The following is a 25,933-nucleotide window of genomic DNA, read 5'->3' as shown; positions in this document are numbered from 1 at the left end:
CTAAGCCTCTGCCACTCATTCTCAGAGCTGCGCCTCCTAAAAGCCATAAACAAACAGCGCCTCTCAAGAGTAGACAGCACGCTCCGCATGAGGTTCAGTCTAAATCTATGATGCAATGGAATTTGGCAGAGCTGAAATTTGATGAATTTTATATTCAGTTTGCATCATGGATAATATAAGCGTATAATTTGTATGCCTTCCCTCTTAGTCCAGAATTATTACTGATTTAAAAAAAAATAATCTTTTACAATAAGAAAATCCATAGCTAGACAGAATTATCTTCTAACAGAACTTTCTGACCTGATGCTTGCTGTTAGCTCTTTATAAAAATCTTGTATTGCTCCAAATAAAAAAGGAGATTCCTTGTGTACATGGACACACCACTGATGGCGTGGACATGGGCCAGGTGAAGTATCTAGGTTGAATACTTTGGGGTTAAGTATAGCTGGAATAGGAGCCCCGCTGACAGCCGCCAATCACCATGATGGTTCCGCTTGGCTTAGCCCTTCTCTGCCTGGAGTGTGCTCTGAGGCTAGCTGTCAATCATATACATGGCCTGATGCCTGTGCACATTTGCAAGGCAAAAGTTTTAGAAACATAATAGTGAGAAGTTACTCGGACACACTCAAAAGGATGGACAGTCCATTACTAAGATATTGGGAATAAATATGATGCCACTGTTGTTTTGAGTTAACATTTATTTTTACATTATGTTTTAAAATTACATGAGCTCAAAGAAGCTACAGTGTTCGTAACTGAATAATTTGGAAACAGTTACGCCTCTATAAAGAATATGGAAGAAGCATTTCGGAAATGTCCACATCTTCCTACTATTCTAAATATTTTGTTACAAGAATACAGATGAACAATTTTAGCATCCAGGGCTTCTTTTGTCATAATATTAGCTATTTAAGATACCAGTAGAAAAAAATACAAAAGCTTTTTTTTTTCATTGCTAACATTCAGTAAACTTGTTAACTAGCTGGTTTAGCATCCCATGCATAAGCATTTTAATATACAATGTCTTCTGATATAACTAGTATAATCTGGTGTCACTAATTACCAACCTGAACTTACTTTGTGCCATCAGTAGCTGGGATATAATTATTTTACAAAGTGCAGAAAAATCCTGCCTTAAATTTAAAACTAATACTAATATATACAACCAGAATCTGTATGTCCGGAAAGCCCACTCATTTACGGTAATAATTTGACTTCATGTCTACTGCAGTGCTGTGAGAGACACTATACCTGTTGTTCGACAGTGCCTCTAGTTGTGTATGAAACACCTCTCCATCCTTGGCTCTTAAAACTGCCTGCAGATTCTCTTCTAGAACCTTCCGGCTTTGTCTGACCTGCCTGAGGACACGCTCTGCATCCTCAAACATAGAAGCAGGTGGATGGCTATTCTGTTGCTGGTTGCGTCGAGACAAAAAAATAGCCCTAGGAGTGACCTGATCATCCTGCTCTGATGGCTAAGAGACAAAAACAGGAGAAAAAAAGATCTTCACACAGTCATGATTAAAGTCATAAGTCATTTGTAGCTTGAAGAAAAAGAATGTCACAGGCAATCATTCTAGTATATGATAGACAAACAAAGAAAATATAATGCATCTGTGATAAGAACTCCAAATAAATCCATCAAGGGAATCTGCAGCTGACGAAAAAAAAAAAAATTATATATATATATATATATATATATATATATATATATATATATATATAAAAAATTTGTCAGCTGTCATATATATATATAAACATTGAATGTGAAGAATATATATTAAATGCTACTTTGTTATTGTTTGTTTAAAAAAAAACTGTACTGTTACTTAAATACCAAAATAAAACAACTGAAATCCCAGTTTTTTCCAGTTAGCTTCGTACCAGGCATGTCAAATTTCCATTTTCCCAGTCACAAACCTGTCACATTTCTCTTTCAGTTCCGTAATCCATTACTGAGGCGAGCGTACCCACCTTAACTTGACAAGGGTCTCTCTCCAATTGAGCAAATTGTCAGCTACACATTTGTGAGCCTCTACTTTGATTCCAGTCTGGTTAACAGAGTCTCTAGGATCCTTTTTATTTACCAAGACACATTAAGTAGAACTGAGGGCCATTTTACTTTTGAGTACTTTTGCTGAATGTTCACTTATGTTTATGAGTAAATTACTTTTCAAATGTGTGGAACTTTGCCAAATCGGAATTTATGTAATTCACTTCTTAAGCTACAAGCGGTACAATTAATGTTAGGCCTCTCTTGCTACAGTGCCGACTATAGACCATGAAAAACTCGACAAAAGGAAAGCTGCAAATGGCTGTTGCTGTGTTTGCAGAGCTGTGACACAGCGTGGATATGGATTTTTAGAGGCATTGTGCCTTCATTCTTTCCTTCCAGGTGTACATGAGCGATAACAACCCTGATTTATCTGTACAGTCTCTGCATAACAGCGCGTCCCAAACTGCAGCATACAAAAGGTGCCATTGTGTCTGTAGCCTGTGACCAGTGTGGAGGAAATGGCCCGTAATGCAGGCACTGCAGAGGCTGGAGTTGCTATGGGAACCTACCATGGAGACTAGGGGTGGGGGCTGGGGTGGAGGAGAGGGCAGGCTGAGGGGTACGGGGTGGCTTGGCTCGGCACGCTTCACAGGAAATGCATCAGCAGTCTGGTAGAGAGCACAGAGAGGTCGGATTAGGAGAAAGCCAGCTGCAGTTATCGCTAAACAATGGAATGACTGGGTTTTGTTAAAACCATATACGGACACACAAACATGGATGTATATAAAGCGTTGGGGTCATATCATGAAGCTATAGCAATGTAGCATACAACATTAAGTGTCATGTATCAATGCACTCTGTCGCTGATTCCAGTATTTCTTTCTATTCGCGGTAACATGGTATATGAAATTTTCATGTCACTGAGGAACACACTGCTGCCATGAACAGGAGCATGATCCTCGGTGTGCAGTGGGTAGGCGTGAGTGACATTCCATTAAAACAAGCCAGGTGCTGACAGCATAGAGTGACTAGGCTCTCGGCTCAGAGAGCGACAGAGACAGATAGACAAACACACACTCCTGGGCCTCTCTGTCAACGGCCAAAGAGCATTCAAATCCCGCATCCTCAATTATATGCTAATGTGTCATTTGCCTTGTGTTACATTATTCTTGGCTGATGGAATTTTTCAGCCGCAGCCAAGGCGTGCCTCGAAACTCAATTCCTCAGCGAGGAGGCGGTGGGGGCGGTGGGGAATGGGGGGTTGACTGTAATAGATGGAAACAGGCAGCGGCACATTTGGTAGAACGAAGAAGTGCTGTAATTTATTAGTGAGGGAAAGAGAGAGAAAGAGAGAGAGAGAGAGAGAAAGAGAGAGAAAAAAAACAATTGGAAAATTGCTGTCGAGTCACTGAGATACAGGACTCGCGATTGGAGTCTTGGCTTGATTTCATCAGCGCCCTACTTCTATTAGATTAGCACTTCCTGAAGCGCAGCACTGGAAATGACATTGGTCCCCCTTAGAAGAAAAGCAACTTGCTGATCAACACGACATTAAAGATACTAATGAGGACAGACTGTTTGTCCCTGATTGACCATTTATTGGGATAGAGTAACCGAATCGGTCTTTAAAATGATAATGCTGAGACAGAAACCAAGACAACACAATCATGTAAACATGATCAATTTACATTAAATGTAAGAACTAAAATTATTATTAGAAAAAATGCCAGACGTATATTCTATGATTTCTCTAATGTGATCCATAAACCACGCTTACCTGGATTATGTTCCTCATCTCGTCTTTGAGTCTACTCAGATCCTGGAGCATTGCATTGGCGTGCTGCACAGTGGAGCTGAAGCTACTTGGAGTTGCATGGATTAAAGTAGACATTCCCTTCATGGTTCCTTGGCTTTCTTCTTTACTTAGAAGCTTGGGCAGTGCACCAGTTGGCCTCTGTGGTTCAACCCTTCCAGCGGGAAAGATGGATGTTTCTCCTGGGTTCTCTCTAAAAGAAGACAGACTTAAAAGTTGAATCATACCTGTCTGCAACACATCGAAGTCCAGGCTTATGCAATACCATGAATTCTGGCAATATACTCAGACAAGGAGCTGAAGCTTTCTTTTTTCTGACATTTTATGTTATGTACTTTAGAAGATAAATTATGAGGTTTGAAGGTCCACACAAAATGCTGGGAGCAATAACATATGGAAGTATCTAGACTGGCAAGTATTCATATCTATTCAATAGCACTTTAAAAATCACTAAATGCGGCTAAAAATGCATATTTAGGAGCCCACAGTGGTTTGGCTCATGATGGGAGTGATGCTGGGAAATGTTAGGAATATGAAGGTCAGCTAAAGGACAACAGAGCCTTGTAGCAATGAAGATGACCAGTCGACACCCTCAACCATTGCTAAGAGATTTCAGTTGGGGTTGCCCCCTGTGTGCACTCTTGCCGATGTCTGTCTGAATAGCTCATTGTTTACTGTACATTTTGCATTGGTGGTGTTAGGCGTAAAACAGCCCCTACTGAAGCTGAAATATGTATTTATTCTGGCTTGGCAGTATGATCTAATGAGAGAGTCCAGAGGCCCTGACGGAGGGGGTTTCACTCAACAGGTTCTAGCCAAGAGCCGTCAGTCTGAACTGTTTTCATAATATAATGTTGCCAATTCATCAAACATTACTGTGAACTCTGTGTCTCCAATAGTGCTGTGTTTGTCTACCAGATGACCAATTAACTATAAAGAGACATGCCATGTTTGCAGAAATCGTGCTAACCAATTCTTTAAAAAAAAGCTATTTTCTAAAAAGATAGCAAAGTCCGGACTGGCAGGAAAAGGTGTAAAACCACAGTTTAAAAACCATTTCCAAATCTGTCATTTACAGAGCAAAAGTGATTCGTTGCTATAGCACAGGCAGTGTGAAATAGATATCCGTTACACACATTATGCTGGTGGATATGATGCCCAAAGCTACCAAATGTAATATTGTTTAACGCGCCTTTGTTGATCCTCACACACCCATGCTCTAACACATTCGGATTGGGCTAGACCTCTGAAACATACCATGATTATGTCCTTGACTAAGCAGTATAAACAATGAAAGTCAATCATGTGAGAATAAACCTAACAAAGTGATCATAGACGCTTATTTAAAAAGAGAATTATCATTTATCTGAGCTGACAGAGAAAACACAGCCAGAGTCACCATTTGCCTGGCTCTCCTGACTTTCAGATTACCAGAAATGGAAGTAAGAACACACATGTTTAAAAGGAAGCAAGAATCGAGGAAAGAAGATGTGCATATGGGATGACACGCAGTGGATTCCCTAGAGCTGTACTGTACATCCAGTGCTGAAGGTCAAACCAGAGTTGAACACAGCACCTAGCCTCAGGCTTTTAACCCACACTTACAGCAGAGCCCAAAGATACACCACTCAACCAGGCTCTCAACTGCTTTGAATGCTTCACTACACTTTCAACTAGGCTACATTCTCACAGAGACACAAACACACACTCTCTTATGCACTCACACTATGTCTATTCATTCCTCCCTACCCTACTGCACACAGAGCCTCACATTCATTCTAAACTCAAAGAGCAGCAGAACAATCGCGGTGAAATCTAGAAAGAAAAAAAAAAGCTGAAGGTGGACAGAAGATAAAGAATTCTTTATAATAATATTATTAAAATTCTTTATTATAATCCTTATAATACAAGCAAGATTGGACCATTATCAAAGCATGAAGGACTAAATAAGATTTCTGCAGTACGTCTCTCTGCACGCCTTCGACAAGACACGAGTACACAATTTAGTTTATGCCTTAAACCTCGTGTAGAGAAAATTCATGGTGTATAGAGCGAGCTAGTGTTAGAGAGTTAGGTTCGTCCTCACTGGCTGCGACATAAATTACTTGACACAACAGCATGTCCACTCCAAAGTCTGCAGAGAGTGAGGAGTTTGCTCTTCCGGTTCAACAATATAATCAGATCCAATCTTCTGAACTGTCCCTATGAATTGCACCAAAATATACTGCACTTAAGGCTCTCAAGGTGAAGTGTCTGATGTTAAAAACCCTGAATTAACCCAAGGCCACATTGGGTGTGATTTGTGTCTAGGCAGACAGGGAGCAGTAAAGCTTTGTGCATTAGGAAATAGTCTCATCAGAGCCCCATTATGTCCTCAGGTTTCCTCTCCTGACTTGAAGTACAGAGACAAAGCGGACCTTTTTTCTTTCTCCTTTTTTTGTCTTTTAGTGGCTCCACGATAAATAAACATGAAGCCCTAAAAGAGGCGTTTCCATGATGCAGTGGACGTCCTGATGTATTGCACACGGCACGCTGCCTTCAATCAGCTTTAAGATGCCACAAAAGGAGCTAATCCATTTGAGGAGGGCGAGCAATAGAGGAGAAGCCAGGCATTTTGATCTCACCCAAAACTGATTAGGGTTTAGATACAGACAGACAGGAGAGCAAAATACCCCTGCAGAGGTCACTCTATGCAAACGTCTCCTTCACCAGGAAAAAGACAGAAAGCATTTCTGGACTCGTCTTTCACGGACAGGGTCGTTAATGAGTTTCTGTGCTCGTGCTGGCAATGGGATGTTCAGGGTCGGCGAAAAAATTATGCCGGTGCGGGTGTCTGTTTTATAATGTCGCTAAGAAGAATCAGATGTTTATAGCCATTACGGAGTTGAAGTTGCTTATGTGGCTGACCATGACTTGCATGATTCTACTACATAGTTATTAAGTGAGAATGACCTCAGCTCACATTTCACTATTGATTTTTCATCCCTTCACAGCGGAATGCTAAACCTTATCAGAGTGGTGCACCTTTTAAGTCATCCCTCAAGATAAGGATCAGGATTCCACCTAATGTTCAACTTACCCTTGAAAGGACACACAAGGACATGGCAAATAGACTTCCCACACACTTGAAGCTCCTCCTACCACAGGAAAAACATCAGTGAAACAACATTTATAGCGAATAGCTCTCAATGAAACAAACGTGTGCTTAAATTCAAGGGAAGGCTGGCCATACCATCGCTCTCTCCCCTGTGCACCTCTGTGTCTCTGCACTGTAGCACAAAATAAGCTACAGCCACCATGGTGGTGGTTCAAAGCTGTCTGTGCGTGCATGTGTGGAGATGCTGCCAGTTTAGATTCCATTCATAAGGTGGGAGGTAAATGTCAGTGCAGGTAGTCATTGATGTGCATGGTGACACACACACACATACACAGAGGGGGGAGACGACTGGGAGAGAAAAAAAAAAAAAACAGCAGGACCTTTGTCTGCAGGCTTGAATTGAAAAGGGGACGGCATATGGTTTTACCAAATAAGGATCGTTATTGTAAAGGAAAGATGTGTTTAATGAAAAACCCATGACACCAGGCGTTTCATTGAGCCTGGTGCTACATTAGATGTTCAGGTACAGGGCTAAAACACTATACCTTCGGTAATCTTAGGAACAGAAGGTAGATTAGGGGATTATTTATAGAACAGTTGGTAGTAGCATATATAGAGAAGCTATGTGGCAGGTTGTGGAAAACGACAACCTGCATGGTAGCTTAATTAGACAGCAAACACACAAAACACACTGCAGGGGGCACAGACAGGAAAGCAGACAGCCAAATATTGTCAAAGCCAATACAGCATGCAGTGTAGCGTTTAAGAATAGTACATAAATGCATACAGTACTTGAGCCCCCCCTTTATTTTCTTCATTTATTTTCTTCCAAAGAGCCAGAGTATTTTTAATGTAGTTATGAAAAAGCACTTTAATGCCTCTTATTTTTGGGACGTTTTTGGCTCTCATTTTCAGTTTAGTCTCTGTCACTGACCAGTTTCAGCAGTAACTGAGGAATGTTTTTTGCTTGTTAAGTCACACAGTGATTTATGAAGCATTCAAGCTTTAAAAACCCTTCTCAACAATATTTTTATTGATTTTAAACAGGGATATAACAGGGTAAACATGTAACATTTTAATACAGGTTTTATAACTTCCTTACAAACCCTAGCACCCACCCTGCCCCTCCCTGACTCCAAGCCAGTTTTATATGCATAAGAAAGGCTAGACGCCAGGAATAAAAAAAAAAAAAAAAAGAAGACAAACGAAAAACAAAAATAAGGAATATGGAGCTGGAATAATCAAATAATAAGGGGATTAAACAATAAATGTATATGAAAAAAGCTAAGGAAGGGCCCCCACACCTGTTGAAATTCCAAGTCTGCATAACGGATTGAGTAGTGATCAAGCATAAAAACCCTATATTACTTAAGGCACAAAGCAGTAAGAAAAATGTGCAGGTTAGTATACTGGTAATGCTGAATTGTCAGAACAGATGAAAGGGGAAACAAGGTTGCTGCTCATGTATTACATAAACAACCTCTTTTTTTTTTTACTTTATCTTGAGTTTTTTTGCACCCTGTTATAGTAAACATTTTTTATTTAACTTACATCATTTAATTTGTTGTTGGAAACTTTTGCACAGTGTTGTATATACACATTATAATTAATGATAATTTCCTGTGATTTTACAGTCAAATTTCTAAACAATTTACAGAAAAGAGTAATCAATTACTCAATAAGGAAACAGACTTGTGGATGTTGCTTTTTACATTGTAACTGTAGGAGTTTTTTATTTAAATACTACCAATTGCTTAGTGTAAGGCCAAAGAACGCATGGTTTGCTATTCACACGACATGTAACACGACTTGCGTGTAATATACTTTATGCACAATAAAATGGCAACTGCCATTTAAATGGCAGATTTGCACAAACGTCTTTAAATAATGTTGACCTTGTATGATCATCTCATCTCTCTCTCTTGTTCTTATGTTAAGATTAAAATATTTGCACAAATCGATTAGTTTGGTTTTGCCACCATTAAAAGCTACCCAATAAGCTCACTAAGGCTCATTGTCATGAAGCCATATGATAACCACCAGCACATGCCATGAAGTCATAAATTGTGCGGCAGAAAAAAAAAATCATATTGAATAATATTTTGCTGATAAATTCGAAAGTAACATAACCAGCACTTGATTACTTCATTAATTTAAAGCATGTAATGCCTATTTAATTGCCTGTTTTATAAAAACACACTAGATCAAAAGCAGTGACTGAGAGGGAACTGGAAGCATGCCTCTGTATCTGTCGTACAGATGACGTGGCTGTTGTTTGTGGTTTACATTAGGCAGGAAGAGCCATCATCTATCAAGTCAGCCAGCGTGCGCACAGCTGCTGGGAGACCCTCTCTGTCATCTAAATGCCATTTCTCAACACACACATACACCCGAATGAGAGCGTCAGCAGCTTTTAAATGGTGTGGTTGAAACATGTGACCTCAGCATCCACTGCTAAGGCTGACCGCATCATGCCTCGAGCTACAGTCAGAAAAAAAGGAGTCATGCTCTTCATAAGTGTATAAAGATCCTTCATGTTCGTTTATCTTTTTCTGCTCACTACGTCATTACACTTTTCCCAAGTACGCACAATTGGGAGTCTTAAATAACAGAATTGTCATTAATAAGGTATTTCTGTACTAATGCAGGATTTCAGGATTCCAAAGCTAGCGCAAGAAAAGGGGGAAGAGGAGGAAAAGAGTCAAATCTTTGAAAACATTAAAGCTCAGACTTGGCAGAAATTGGATACCCCAAACAAATATTCATTCTTTTTCTCTCACTCATAAGATTGGGAGGCTAAAAAAGAATCTTGCAAATGTAATATAAGTGAAATTGTACAGGACCGAACAGGTGTGGGGCCTAGAGTAAAGCAGTCTGCTACACCAATACCCGAGTTATAAACTTTATGGCCGACCTTAAAGGAATATTCCTCACTCCTCAAATCAAATCTGTCTCCTCCAACTGTTGCATCTGCTGGTACTTTTTATTCCCAGTGCAGCTTTCAAAATAAAAGGTGACAATATTTTTCTATATAGGCTGCAAATTTATGTAAGAACACACTATATTTCCTACATCAGATCCCATCTCCCTGCTTTTAGTTTCATGCCCATTATACTTGGAGTAGAGTTGCAACCATGTGCACTTATTGCTATATTTGGTACCCTGGAAGATTCAATCCCACTAAGCTGTGCACATGTTACAGCTTTCTCATCTTTTCTTGTCGTTGCTAGGCAGATGCGCTCTCAGTTGCTAAAATATTTATCATTTTTCCTTAAGCCGGAGAAGACAGTATATACACTGATGGGTTTCTATTGAAAGGTTATTTTACAAATGCCAACCAGTTATATCTTATTTTAATAATTTATAGGTATTGGCTGATGAAATCTTTGTATTTCTAGGGGGTTTAGGATGTGCGTTTGCGTTTAAATGTTTTTGTTTTATTTTAGAGGACCTATAAATATAAATGTTTGTATATATATATATATATATATATATATATATATATATATTGGTTTTATTAACTGATTATCCTGTATTGTATTAGCTCAAAGATTTTTGGGGATGAAAAAAAATAGATTGAAACTGAATCTCTGGTATATTCTGACAATTACACAAAATTACTAGCTTCAGGTTTTGTCCTGCTTCGTCATGCAAAACACGCTACCATAAGCAAGACTAGATGCAACAAAGTAAAGTAGCTTAGCAAGCTTAACATGCAATAACTTTACAAATGCAACATTTAAAATGGTTTAAAACTTTCAGGATCCGAAGTTAAGTCAAAGACCATCTAATAGGGCCACACTTAAACTCCGGTACTAATGTAAAACTAGCTTTATAAATGTCCCTCATTCACAAAACAGTCCAATGTGCAATGTTTAGCACACGTACAACATTACAGCTACCTGCCTGAACACTTCCCCAGGAAATAAATAATATCCATATGCATAATAAATAATAAGAGGATTGCAGTAGTTGTTCTTTTTAACAACTAACAACAGAGCATTTACTGTGCCGTGCTTTTGGCTTCAACAGCTCTCTAGTTCATAATACAAATCTGTTGCATCTGTTGTGGGGAAATAAAAAATGACTCTGGTAGAGCTGAGCTCTGAATCTGAGAATTTTTAACACATTTTTCATCTTTTTTTCTGTGAAGAGAAACGAAAACATCATGAACACTGGATTTCCTGTACATTTCAAGCGAATGGTTAGGAAAAATGGCAATCAATTTTAATCATTGAAAATTTTTAAAATACAACATGTTGCATTTTTTTCCCTGCACACTCAGGCATCTGCTGTTTAGAGGAAATATGCATAAATTCTGAGGAACCTGCATATGGATAATGCTGATAACTGCACATGCTCACAACATGGTTGTGTAAAATGGCAGATGATGATATCTCGGAGTGACCTGGTATACAATTATACTCAGGTATGTGGGTGTACTTTAGGTTTAAGAAAAAGTAAACCATTCACTGAGGGAAATCTTAACATGAAGAGCAAAATTTGATACAAGGCTTATGTCTACAATGAAAACATACATCTGCTTTGATGTCTGTGTCGTGTTAAAGTGTTCTAGTAATACATGCTTACGGGAGTAATCCTAGTGGGTAGATGGATGGATGGATGGATGGATGCGTAATGTACTCTATGTGTAGTAATAGTTAATGGTGGTGGGATTGATGAGACCCATATGGTTGTCCAAAAATGATCCAAGGAATTTTAATAATAAATGACCTTATAATATAAACACAGCTTCAAAGTTAAGAAACAATCACACTTGGCCTATCATACAGACTACATTTTTCTTGACTTAACTAACTTCCCAGTGAATTTTAAGATCTTCTTCTTGAAGTTGAAAGTCAAGGACATGCCATCTAGCAGCTTGTTTTGGTTGGTTTTAGACACTTTTGTTCAACTGTCTTTGTTACATCAGGTGTGTCTTTCACAGACATGTCTTAGTGCGTGTCAAACACAGGAGAGATAATATCATTATAAAATACGGCCAGGCTTGAGCAAAATGTCCACCCCAACTACATCTTAAAAACAAAACAAAATTCCTGATTCCAGGAATTCCATTTTGGCATTCCTGATTCCCCCCCCCCCAAAAAAGAAAGCACTAAAAAAATACTGTATGCAACACATTTTCCTACCTTTTTCCTCAGCCTTTGTTTGGGGAATCAAATCCACGTGGATGTATCTTATAGCAGAAGTGGTCCTATACACAGACACACAGTCTGCACTTTGCCTTTGTTTGCAGTAATGGACTACATTTAATTACAATTATTGGCTATAAAACAAGACCATTGGCAGTCACAGAATATTGGTAAGCTAGCCCAATTCGGCATAAAATACAGTGACATTATTATTAACTCTCACTATTTATGCTTTCCCCTTAATGAAAATATTCATAGGACAAGCATAAGGCAGCGTAATGCCTTTCACAAATGGCTTCTATTAACATTTGTTGCAGTTTCCATTTTTGACCACTAAGTGCTATAATAATTCTGTGAAGTTAAAGGAAGCAGTGAACAGACTGAGCACTGTCACCTTGCACCTCCAGGGTCCGGGTTCAATTCCCGTCTCTGTGTGCATGGAGTTTGCATGTTCTCCCCGTCCTGGGTGGCATTCCCAAATTGCTCGTAGTGTTGGAATAAGTGTGAGAGTGTGTGTGCCCTGCGATGAATTGGCACCCTGTCCAGGATGTACCCTGCCTCGTGCCCTAAGCCTCCTGTGATAGGCTTCAGGCCACCTGCGACCCTGAATACAGGATATAGCGGTATAGAACATGAGTGAGTGAGTAAGTGAGTGGGTGAGAGTGAAATGTCCTACAATTGTGCAACATCTAGGCAAGTGAATCAATGAAACTGCTAATCAGCCAAAATTATTGGTATGAATCAAGCAACGAAAACAACTAGGGAGATTTCCTAAAACTACTAAAACGGGGGTAAGATCTATCCAGTTCATTATTAAATCCTGGAAGCTTGTGGTGAACCGTCATCTTGACGGAAGAAATGCGGTTGGAAAAAAAATAAATACATTTTATGATTATAATCATAAACAACCATTTTGTGTCCATCAAATTCTTAAAAAACAACAACAGTAGAACTCAGGGCTACATAAAATAGTGAAAGTAAGAACATTGGCACACACATTATGAAGAGAACTCAAGGGGCTGGGACTAAACAGCTGTGTAGCTTCAAGAAAACCACTTATCAGTGAGGCTAATCGGCTTCTGTATGCTATGGAGAATAAAGCATGGACTGTGGGGCCTTGGAAAATCAGGTCACGTGGTCTGCTGCGTCCAAATGTACCCATTTCAAGAGTGATGTGCGCAGAATTAGAAGTACTATGCCTACTACAAGCCTGTTTGAGCAGTGTTGCTTCTGTTGGACAGGTTTAGGTTCAGCACTGTTATGTGGCCAAAAAATTAGGTCAAATATGGTTGAATATCTTGAATGACTAGGTGTTTGCATCAATGGATTTCTTTTTTCCTTCTCATGTCTTGGAATGCATTTTCCAAGATGACAGTGCCAGGATTCATCAGGCTCAAATTGCGAAAGAATGGTTTAGGGAACATGAGACATTATTTTCACACACGGATTCCAGACCACCACAGACAGAATCTTTGGGATTTGCTGGAGGACGATACAGTTAATGTACAGTTCTTAATCCTGTAATATTTTTTTCATAGACTATTTATTTGTATGTTGTAAAATTTGTGAACTGGCTGCAATAACACTCATTTTCCTTTATTAGCTAGCTAGCTAGAATAACAAATATTAGAATAATTTAGAATTACAGCAGATGTTTTTTTTCCCTATAAAGCCACCTCCTGTACCGGGTAAATATACATATAGAGAGGGAGTTTGGTAAACTAGGACATTGCTGCAGTCCTCCCGCTCTCATGTATACAGCCAGGTTTGTTGATTGTGGAGTGGCAGGACGCTGATGTCCTGGTGTGTCATCATACCTGTGCATGTGCCAGTGCTGTCTACCATGTCTTCCTCTTAGTGTTGCTGTCATAGCTACACCTACTTGCACTGTGATCACCATAGGCGTGCTTTTTTAAGGTGTATATTTCCTCCTGTCATAACTAACAATCTGTCACTTGTCACTGTACAGGTATTTCTGCTGCCAGTGTGATTTTAGTGCAAGATCCTCATACACTTCTCATCCTCCAAACTTGCCAGACACAACGCTAGATCATGAGCTTGACACCCGGTTCTGGCTTCTTCAACTTAGCGATTTGTGGTTCTGATTCATCTTCATGGCTGCTGAGGATAGTCTTACATGGACAACCCAAAGACTTGCCATAATCATCTGCCATGATTAGAAACTATTGTTGTGCACCTAAAGCGGTCTTAAGCCACAATTACTTATATTTTCAATCTATTTAGCACTGGTCGTCTTTACTCTTTAGAACTCATAGGAATTATCCAAATTCCTCTATCTGGTTTCACCAGAAAGGGGACGGATCCCTGGTTGCGGCTGGTTATTGGATTTAGGTAAAGCAGCTTTGTGGGTGTTGTTAAACATGATAGACAAATAAAAATTATTTCAACTGAATGTGCAAGTGTGTGATTAACAAAAGGCATTTCAACACATTTCCTTGTACTAAGAAATAAACAGAAAAAAAATAAAATAAAACTTATTCATAATGGAGGTATAACAACAGATGTTTAAACAGCTGCAACAACTTTCGATTCTTTTCTCAGTACAGGGAAATGTAATGAAACTCCTGTGCCTTGTAAGTAACAGGAATGCATCAATAAACATTTTAAGATTGATTATGAATGGGTTTGGTACTTGTTGATAAGGATACAGTAGCGAACTGTGTAACAAAATGAGTAATATAAGATTAATCCATCTGGGATATCATGGAATATTTTATGTAGCTGTTTTATGTTTACATAATCTCTATAAAAGGCTTGCACATGCAAAAGCAAAAGCTACCAGGTTCAGCTAATTTTGTATGAAGTTCGTTCACTAGCTATATTAGTTCCCGCGAATCAAGTAAAGATTGGAAAGTCTGTACAAGTTGTATGTCTTTGTTTCTGATGAATTGGAATCCCTCGTCATCACTGACCCATAGTGGATAATCATCAAAAACAACGTACTTGCTAAAATCTGTTATTTTCACTCACTGTTCGTGTTGTTTGTAGACATTCTTTTTTTCTCACCTACACAGACGCCGCTTCAGTGTTGCTTGCTGCAGTACGCTGATAGCAATGAATATTCCTTAATCCGAGTTTTATGTTTACGTTTTGTGTTAGTTATTAGATTTTTTTTTTTAATAAATGAAACAGTTTGCAGTCTGATTTGATTTGAATGGCATCATCAACTGTCAAATATATTCTGTGTCAATATACACTAGGAGCACATCATATAGAATATATATACCCATATCTAGAACTGCAATAGTCTGGACACTCAATTAATATTGCTTTGCCACAGTATAAAGAATACACTATGACACTTTGGTGGGGAATCTATTTATGCTGTTGAAAACACTTGATTGATAAGTATGCTATAAGTCAAGGTCACATGACAAGCCTTGTTCACTATGTGCATAAGGAAGAAAAGAGATAGATCAAACCAAACTGAAGTATTTTAATATGATGTTTTGCGGGTGATTGTTTCTTGCCCCCCATTCTCGTGTTAAAGTGAGGTGGAGACAGTGACATTTGAGTAGAGTCAAGGTCACTGAATGTGGAAGTCTGTGGGCAGTGGTGACATTTAGTCTGGAACCCCAGTGTGAGCACAGAGTCTCAAATGCGCTGAAGTGTATAGCTTACAGTCACACGGTCAGAGCTGAGAGAGCACATGCAAACAGCCGAGAGAAATGCTGTACAAATAAGTCAATTTGCATTTGTACGCCACGTATGCAAATAAATTTGCATGCCAGTAAAAGGAAAGCACGCGGGTATTTCTGCACAAAACTCCAGAGACAAAAGGCACATCTCTACACACACACACACCCGAACAAAAAAAAAAAAAACATTCTTCAGACAAACACACACACAAATACAATGCACAACATCACACAAATCAAATCCTTAAGAATTACAAAATAATTTTAGACCAAAAAAATTATGATAAAGGAATAAACCTTCTGCCAGCCTGTTGTCCTGTCTTTCCAGCAAGCATGACTACACAAGGATAAGTGGAGTGAAATAGGCTGGAGAGGAACCAAGCTATGCAGCAGCATTAGTATTCTCCTCACTGGCCTGTGCCCCAGTGGCCATGCTACATCCTCCCTATCCAACACCGCCACATACGCTTCTTATTAAAACACATCCGCCTGTCCTGGACCATGCTCTCTCATTAATATTTATTCCTCTTATTACAAAGCTAATGCATTCTTCTTTTTTTTTTTTGATTAATCTAAAAGTTCTTCTTCTATAACGACTTGGGGCATGCGGATACGTCGCGCATGCTAATGTGCGTGTTGTGTTTTCCTGTGAAGGCTGTTATTTAAACATGCTACCCAATGCTGTCACTTGCCCTAAGGCCACACTTATTCATCACTGCATTGACACGACATGTGCGGCATCCTGAGAGAGGTATAGTACTGGCCTGGCATATTTAAATACAGCAATGCAAAAAGCAAAGCTGATAAATACAGACTGCTTGCAGGTTCAAAAGTTATAAGATGACTTCTTTTTTTTTAAAATGAGACAGTAACTTTTTTTTTATGTCTAGCTCGAGTGCAGCTAAAACAAGATGGAAAGCAAATCACGAGTGGTTAAAACATTATGTGGGAATCCATCCAGTGGCGGTACAGTTCACTTAGCTGCACTTGTATTCGCCTCTGTTCTCTAACAGCATCCAGATTTAAGCGCGGGGGAGCCAAACAGCTTGACTGAGTGTAGCAAAGGCTGAATTAATTGCTGCAGAAGGCTGTTTCAGCAGAGAGGACAGAGTCTAGCATGGCGTCTGTCGAAAAAGAGCATTTGTTGAACAGGCTGTTTGGAATTGAAAGCCAGTGCAAAGGTAAAGAGAAAAGAAAATGAAGATAAGAAAATAAGAAATGAACAAAAAGAAAAAAAACAAAACAATATCTTTATGCGAGAGCGCCTGCCCTCCAAATAACAGACAGGTCATATATTATATGTCAGTTCATGCACGGAAAAGCCCATTCACTGCCAACTAATTTGGCCAAGATGATTCATTCTGTGGTGCTAAATGTTTGCCTTGGGGAAGCAGTCAGTCTGCCATCCATTCTGATTTGCTCTCCCCATCTGCCTGTCGGTCCTTATTTCACTTCTCCATCTTCTTTTCACCTCAGAGTCTCTCTTCCTACCTGCCTCCCTCACTTTCTCTCCCTCTCGCTCTCTCACGCACAAACCCACTACGAGTGTACCCATCTCACCGAGGAGATGTAACCGCACGGTATTAGCATGCTTAGGCACGGGGGCGGTGAGCCATTACCTAGCAACAGAGCAGACTGCGATTGGCTGGATTCCTAAGACAGAAAAGTAGGTTCGGTCTGGGGTTTAAAGAGAGAGAAAAAGAGAGAGTGAGAGAGAGAGAAAGGAAGACAAGGGGCTATTTTCTGCCCGTGTCATCTCAGCTCGTCACATCGGCACGACGTTCTGCAGTACTCCTCCCCCGCGGCCTAGCCATTGACTGAAAGGGCAGCAGACCGGAAAAATCCGCTGCAGCAGTGGCACCTGCAGCGGCCAGAAACAACAGAACACGGCCGGCATGAAGAGATGAGGTTACCTCACAGCTTTTACTCTGTCAAACAACATTTAGGGAAAATAAATAAATACATACATATATATGTATATATATATATATATATATATAGCTTCTCCATCAGATATTGAGTTATAACCTTCCGTCAGTGCCAAGCTGTGTTCCTATAGCAACCTCTATTAATTCTAAACATAGTGTGACCTCTAGTCAGTGTGCGTTTTCTTTTCTAGACTTAGTGGTCTAACGCAGAGCAAAGCAAAATGTATTTATATCTTGCTGTCGCATCAGGGTCACGCTGGTAGCCACAGCATCCATCCGGCTGGGTTCCTTCATACAGCTATTGTGTAACAGAGAGCAGTGCAAGTCCACTGTGGAGGGATTTTTATTTTATTTTTTATTTTTTTTTAAACAAAAACTTTTCCAAACAGGAACCAACAGTATTCGTAGACCAAGTTCATTTTTCACTAGCTGGAGCAGGGAACAGTGACAAAAGTAACTGCAACTGTGTACTAGTGCACAATACTGCCATGCGCTATGTAGAAAACAAGCTTAAAAGACTTTTGATTGATGAAACGTTTTGTTAGTTATATTGAAAAATGTTTACACAGGAAGAATTTATTTTTAAAATATGACAATAATCCATAGTAACATAGTACCACATATGAGAAAAAAAAAATTAGATATTAGTTTTTTTTCATACTACATCTTTTTTCACAGGATACAACACTAATAAAGCCGTTTTAAATAAAATTAACTTTAGGTCGGTCTGCACTCTTATACTCTTCGTCACTCCACTCATTGCACTTCTTCTGTGTCGTAAGTAATGATTCATAGCTACATAAATAGCTTTAGATAAGGAAACTGTGTAGAGTCGCTCTGATGGGAAACAAGAAGAACTGTTATTGGTTCTAAAATTGATCGATCTTCTAAAAGCTCAAAGATTATTTCTTATATGAGGTTTAGGCTAAGAGGTTCTTTGTTGAGTCCTGTCTGACAAGAAACACCATTACAGGGGTCTGCTAGAAGGGAAAAAAGTGGTTCTAGATTTAGAATTTCTTTAATAGTGTGTAAATGATTTTGTATGTCGTGTTATGCGGTACCTACAGGCAATCAGCAACAAGCAGCGATGTAAGTGCCACTCCCGTCTAGCTTCAATTAATGGCTTCCATGGTAGCTGCAAGAATTGCCATAATGACCACAAGTAAAGACTCCAACTACAGTTTATATGGCCTGAAAGACCTTTAAATCCCTTACCTTTTAATCATTCTCCAAGACTGACAGCAGCATGGTGAAAAGTGCTATATGATTCATGTAAAGGTGCTGGACATTAAACGGAGGGGAAAACCAGGGCTGTAATTGAAAATGTGGCGTGTACTTCATAAATACGTGTGCACCCTAATATAAATCTGGCTGCGTGAAGGAAATACTGCTGAGGCCTGGGAGATGCAGGCAGCATGCAGAGACTGACTGAAGAGCTAGGTAAGCTGAAGCTTCATTAATCACGGTGAAGCAAGAGGGAGTTTGGGCAGCACAGACACCCTCTACAGTGCGGCATCTGTGCCAGGACTGATGGCAGCCATTTGCTACCAGGCATGCCGTACATTAGACTAGCCATCTGGCCAAGTCAGTTTGGGTGATGGCTTGTAAAAGTAAATCAAGGCAGTTTGTGTAAGTGTGTCAACCTGACTAGCACACAGATCAAATAAAAACAGATTAAACATCATAAGTAATGCTATGTCATAAGGATGTCATGAAGATTACATCTTACTAATGAATTCAGACAATGGATGAAAAATAAGCAGAGTCATCGTCTATGAAAGGCAAGAAGCTATTCTGAAACACACAATGGGATAATTATGTCAGAAAAAAAGTCAAATTCTTAGAGACTGGATGCACTGCTACACTTTGACCAGCAGGAGTCCTCCTGACAGTAGCTCACAAAGTGTGTGAATGAGCAAATCATAAACATAATGAAGCTGACACCGGTCAAAGGCATCAATCACGGCTCGGATCTATACTGTGAACTTGTGCATGTTCTCCACTCCCCCTGTGAGAGAAACACACATCGTATTTAACACTGCAACATAGGAATCTCAAGAACATTTCGCTGAGAAATGTAACCCAGTCATTGTAACCACAGGGAATCTAGGGCACGTTCTTCACCAGGGAGAAAAGAAGTACAGAGTGATGCGTACCACTGGGTCCAAATTGCAGGACAATCTTAAAAAATATCCACTGTGAAAATTGGCAGTCCAATACTAGTGGCTTATTCTCAGTCTCCTGGGCCATCTCACAGACTCCTGGAGTGGCTCTGGCTTCAGTTAGCAGAAATGTGCATTAGTGAGAGTGATAAAACCCATCGGTTTGGCCACTGCACAGAAAAGGTGGGAGAGACGGAAGGAGCTGAATACTGACAAGCCCCGAGGCACAGCGCAGCATGACAATGCCTGATGAGAAAGGGGAAGCTTCACAAAAACTTTGTTACACTTCATTTACCGACAATCTAAAAGAGTTTCCATGTACATGTAAAGTCAATGTTATTTTTGCATGGTATTGACTTCTCAACAAATATAGCATGACAGACTTGAACATAAATAAAAAGTCACAAGGCCATCACAGTTGACTAACGCAATAACTGACTCTTACAGTCTAGCAATTGCGTCTAGCAATCGAACACTGTGTTTCTTAGAGCATGTGTTACATGTGTGCATGGCACATCCAGAAAAGCTAATGATTAACCTTTGTTGCTAGCAACAGAACTTGCATAAATATCACAAACCACACAAAATACTCAAAACTAATCCCCAAAAATTAGGCATTAAAATAGAAGTGTTTGCCGCCATGCCAGCACAATCCCACCCTCCTGGGCAGGCAAAGCAATGGCCCAACCCATATAAGAGGACATGCTTTTTTGGCATAGAGCAGTGGTGGCTTAGTGGTTAAGGTTATGGTTTACTGATCAGAAGGTCAGGGTTGAAGCCCAAGCACAGCCAAGCTGCCACTGTTGAGACCTTGAGCAAGGCCCTTAACCCCCTCTGCTCAAGGGGGACGGCAGCATGGCTGACCTTGTTCTCCGATCTCAGCTTTCTAACAAGCTGGGAAAAAAGAATAAGTGATTTAAAATAAGAGATTATACACTCTCCTGATTCTTATATCTTACACAAGAAATTTTTTTTTTCAAACCTTTGTTATTGGAAATGTATTAGTTTTAATATCCAGTCATTTGCTGTAAAACAAGATCTTGCTGGTTACATAGTATCCTTTACTAGCTTGCCTGTTGCTCCACCTCCTTCATGTCATGATCATAATACCCCAAGCTCAAAGTAAGGTTCATCATGACTCACCACGAGTTTGGCGCTGTGATTGTTTCCAAGCTTGTGGACCTTGCAGAACTTTGCAGAACATCGGCGGAATGTTGGCAAGCAATGAAATCAGTTTACAGGGCCTAATACCGCATCTCACCGCGAGTCAAACTGCATTGGTAGCAGGATTCTTGCCACATGTGTGGCGGTTCCTATTTGTGACCACTAGGTGTAATAACAAACAGCCGACTGCCCTACAATTGTGCAACACCTAGCGAATCAATTGAACGCCACTAATACCAGTCAATTCATAACACTTTTAAATATTTAAAAATCACTGTTACTTCCAGTGCTGCAGCAATATACTGTTCACCCTCTCATTTGTCGAAAAAAATTCTAATGCATAAAAATTGGCCTTGCTGTCAGTGAGACAGTAGTGTAAAACTCTGGCTCCCCTATCAATCACAGTGATACTAGCCAATCACAGGCATCTATGAGCTCATGCATGTAGAAGATCATGCAAGAGCTTTCCTCTGAGTTATACTGCCCCCTGAAATTGCATAAGGAAGCAGGTGATAGCCTTCACGCTTGTAATTGGCAATGACTAAATCAGGGAGAAATTCTGTGCAAAATCCAAAAAAAGATTTTTACAAATGTGTTCATTGTTCTATAGGAATTTAAAATGTCAGTAGATAAAGAGGGCTTCATGAATACCTTTTATTCTAAAAGCAAAAAAACATCAAAATCAAATCTTGTAAAGGACGTGTTATGTCCTTTCAGGCTGCTGATGTACTATTGCTCTGTACTACCTTACTGAATCCATCTCTGCTGACGCCATACATGAAAAAGAGACCGGCAACAAACTGTTTGCCATCATCCTAAGCTGCTATAATCAGATGTCACATGCCCACATCTCCATGTTCCCTTCGACCACCGGGCAGCGCATGAATAAATTAACCTGTCATTCAAGAGGATTCAAATGACAGAATAGAAATCTTTTGAGTATTGAGAGAGTAGGAGACAGAGCAACAGTGAGACCCTGCATCCAATCAGCAGCACCCCGTGCTTCCGTTTCCATAGCAACTGGCTCATCTTCCCCCCCCCCCTGTTTCTCTCTCTCTCTCTCTCTCTCTCTCTCTCCTGAACAGTCCGGGTTGGTGTGCCATAGTTCATGACAGCCGCTGCAGCTGTGAGCTGCTCTCGCCTTCCTTTAGAGGACGAGCAGCAGGAGGAGAGGGAGAAATTGCTATGTCTGCTGATTAGTAATCAGATCACAGAGTCGCCCTGAATCCTGGGGGCTGAAGTTGAATTATATATTGCTAGTGCCAATCAAGCAATGCACGCCCTATTTAAAGTACGATCCCGTTCCCTGAACACTCTCACGACTTAGTGAATGATGACATCTAACTACAAGCCACACTCAGTGCCAGATTGCCATGACATTTACAGGAAATGTCAGAAAAGGCACGGCTAATTATTATTACTCTACACACAGTTAAACAGCTCACTTTAATATTACATACAAAATGGCAGGACAGTAAGATTTATCTGAATTTGAGGCGCTGGTGCACATTGTGTCCTGATAAACCTTACTGTTGTACGACATTAACAACGGAAATCAACACAGCGAACTCCTGATTCATTTACAACAACCCCATTGACACCAGACCACTTAATGGATGTTCCTGATGTGATTTTAACCATGCGCATTTACATTTTTATTCAAGATCTGGTTCCGGTCCGACAGACTGAAATCCGATAACTGTATTTCACGTTAATATGCAAACCAGCATATTATCACAGAGATCTAAATTCCACTGGTGTTCTTTGTTTTGTTTTTTAACGCTTAAAAAAAAAAAATAAAAAGACTAAGAAGGTTGGTATAACAACAACTACCGGTTCTGTCTGGTTTTTTAATCTTGCTAACAATTTTCTTGTCAGTGTGTCCACTATTAGGAAGGATTTTGGTTGTCAAACATGATTAGAAAAGACTGATGCAGATTTGCCTGGCTAAAGTGTCTCTCAGTCCACCTCCTGAAATGAGCGCCTGGATTTAATTCACATCGAATGTTTGTTTGTTTTTATAGCTTTAAACCTTGATACAGTCTACTTAAAGCTTGGTGCTTAAAATTATCCAGTGTAAATGGGGTTAGTGATTTTTAGCTAGTTATAATTTGCAAAAATTGTGACTCAGTTTTGCAATTTGGTTACAGAGCATGCGAATCTCATTTACATTAAAGCTATTAAAAATAGGCTGTGTAGTTGGCACATGTTTATTTCTTGATTTTAAGTCATTTTGAATCGAAACCAAATAATTACATCATCATAGCACTGGAAATAAACTAAGAGCTTTTATATATATTACCTTAGAATAAGATTGTATGTGAGTTTGTCGTCATTTTAAGATAATTAACCATAATGCCTCAATATAAATAAAGGTAGATAAAACATTTTTTTAATATTTTTTCATAATTTTAACTAAATTATAAGCAATATGCTGGAATTAAAAGAAGCAGATTGTATCCATTGTACTGTACTGACAGAGATATTGGAAGCCACAAAAGAAGAAAAAATAATAATAAAATTGGGTCGATTCTGTCCACAGCTTCAATGGAAAGAGTCACAGATTAGTGCGACACAGTTCTGAGCTTCTCTGTAAGGAGTGAGCAAACAGCCAACACCATCTCACACTCTGACCTCATTTTTACACCAGACTACAACACGTGCTGCAGGACACTCACATGCGATTAAAATAAGGACAATCAAATACTAGTAATACTGCTATATAGTAAGTGTTTGCAATCGAAACTATTAAAACTTTGCAGAAGGCTGTTTTTGGAGACACTGTTGTTTAAATAACTCTCTCTTTTCATTTCATCTATCCTGATATTTAAAAAAAAATAAAAATAAAAAAACATTAAAAAAAAAAAAAAAGCATTTCTCAGAGTTTGAATGTCTGAAGTTAAGTTGGAGGTGCAAGAGGAAGTCTGGCACATCTGTTGACAGCTGAGACACATCTAACACTTCTTAATGAACCACCATCGCAGCACTCATTCACGCAACAGATGGGCCTGGGGGGTTGGAAGGGGCATTTACACTCAGCCCAGGTGATGGAGGGAATGTGATTATGTCTGCACCCATCAGAACCCACCGACAGAATGACGCCAGTGGCAAACATCTACTTCCACGCAATCGTCGTCTCAGCACCGATGGCGACGATGCGTGTACGCAGTCTACGAAACGAGAAAGTCAAAATGAAACAAGATGGATATACTGTAAAACAGCGAGGAAGTTCTGCTTGAGAGTCATGTTTGATTAAATATTAATGCAGTCTCCTGAAAGTAGCTGTTTGTTCTGCATTCTTGCAATGTCTGCAAAAAAAAAGAAAAAAAGACTATACAACACACTTTAGCTTTTATAGACTTTAACACAAATCTCACCAGGCATGAGGAAAGGAGCAATTAATGGCTTAAGACAATGGGGTATCGAATTTGGCATCTTTTTTTATTATTATTATCATTTATTTTTTACGCATAGCAAATATCAGTCCTTCATGAAAATGTTGGTTTGATTTCAAGGCAGAACGTTAAAAGCCTGGACGATGATTTAATCAGACTTCAAAGGTGGAAAACAATTTGATGTAACAGCTACAGACATGCATAAATCACCTACAGTTCTCATCATGCTACAGGAAACATCAATAAGCTCACAAAAGCTTTTCCAGCAAATGAGCGTTGACATTACAGGGGCATAAACAACTCATTAATTTAAGGAAAAGGTCGGTCATATCAGCTTACATGATGAGAACCGATCTGAATTTCTTGACTAGACTACAATAAACACCCCAGGAATCATTCCAAAGGAAGTGAAGGAAGGACAATGTTAGTTACGAAATGTGTTGAGGCTGGTTTGAGGGATGTGTGTTTTCACAGAGAGACACTTTGGGCTGTTGAGAAGGTGTTGCTGATTCCTCAGATGGGTTATCAACATTACATTTCAAAGGCCTGACCCACAGAAAAACGAACGAAAAGCAAACGCTCCAAACACCAGGAGAACAGCTGCGATCATTGTTTTTACCTCAGCTATTTATTACTGTCATGCTACTTTTCCTGACAATCCTCAACTTCCTCCTGATTTACGACATCAAGTTACTAAAATCCTTTTATCTCATAGAAGTTTTAAAACTCGTGTTTTTAACCTGGTGAGCTTTGTATAAATTAATTGAGCGAGATCAAGGCCACACGGCTACAGACACGGACGGCTTTTCGGTGGACCGCTGCAGCACGGTGCAAAACTGTACTTTCAAATGCACGCCTGATCGATAGAACAGAAAGACAAAGGGGAGGCGGGGAAAATAAGTGGGGAGCAAAGCAGAAGACAAGACTCCTTTTTAGGCAAAGCGAAGCTAAAACAAAACACAAAAGATTAATCACAGCTTAGTCATTCGAACAGTGAGCAACAAGCAAGTGATAAACAATGCCGTGCTCACTGAAAGATATACAGCGGTACAAATACAGTGGGTTGGAGGCCAGGCTTGTGGAATGAAGGTGGTTCGTTGTGTTGTTTTTTTGGCAGGGGGGTGAGGCCCCCATGAGAAAATTGATGAGGGAACAAGCTGCCGGCTGAACTCCCTGCACTCTAAAGGCTTCAGAAATTTGAGTCCACTCCTGCGGCTGTGGTAGCTGAGCTTTAGTCTAAAATGGCTGCCAGAGAGTCGTGTAAACAACCCAAAGGAATGAAAGGGGCTACATTTCTCCAGCCCGTCTGCCAAGAACTGCATAGCCTTAGGCCATTCATCAGTTAACCCTTTCCCTTCTTACACTTTCTAATTTAAGCCTTTTAAATGAATGATCTAAAAGGCAACTCCATTTAAATGTACAAGAAAAATGTCATTAATATAGCTTTAACACATGACATTATTAATGAACCAGGGTGGTTATTGAAATCCTGACTGGAAGCATTACTTGACACAAAGCTTCGTCTGTACTCAGACAGGTATTTTGTCTGTCCTTGGTTCAATAGCC

The 25,933-nt window shown here is 39.7% G+C and overlaps 1 protein-coding gene across 1 annotated transcript in view; it reads right to left on the bottom strand.

The window, feature by feature from the left end:
- Positions 1–25,933, bottom strand: part of kiaa0586 (KIAA0586 ortholog) — a 106,731-nt gene that overhangs the window by 57,550 nt on the left and 23,248 nt on the right. Inside the window, exons 12-14 of the mRNA XM_053509541.1 lie at positions 3,774–4,002; positions 2,566–2,664; positions 1,252–1,475 (exon numbers count right to left, since the gene is read on the bottom strand). Of these exons, the coding sequence (XP_053365516.1) occupies positions 1,252–1,475; positions 2,566–2,664; positions 3,774–4,002 (552 nt within the window). The remainder of the gene's footprint in view (positions 1–1,251; positions 1,476–2,565; positions 2,665–3,773; positions 4,003–25,933) is intronic.

The sequence above is a fragment of the Clarias gariepinus genome, chromosome 13 (genome assembly GCF_024256425.1).
Source record: "Clarias gariepinus isolate MV-2021 ecotype Netherlands chromosome 13, CGAR_prim_01v2, whole genome shotgun sequence".
NCBI lineage: Eukaryota > Metazoa > Chordata > Actinopteri > Siluriformes > Clariidae > Clarias > Clarias gariepinus.
This window is presented reverse-complemented; position numbering and strand designations above follow the sequence as displayed.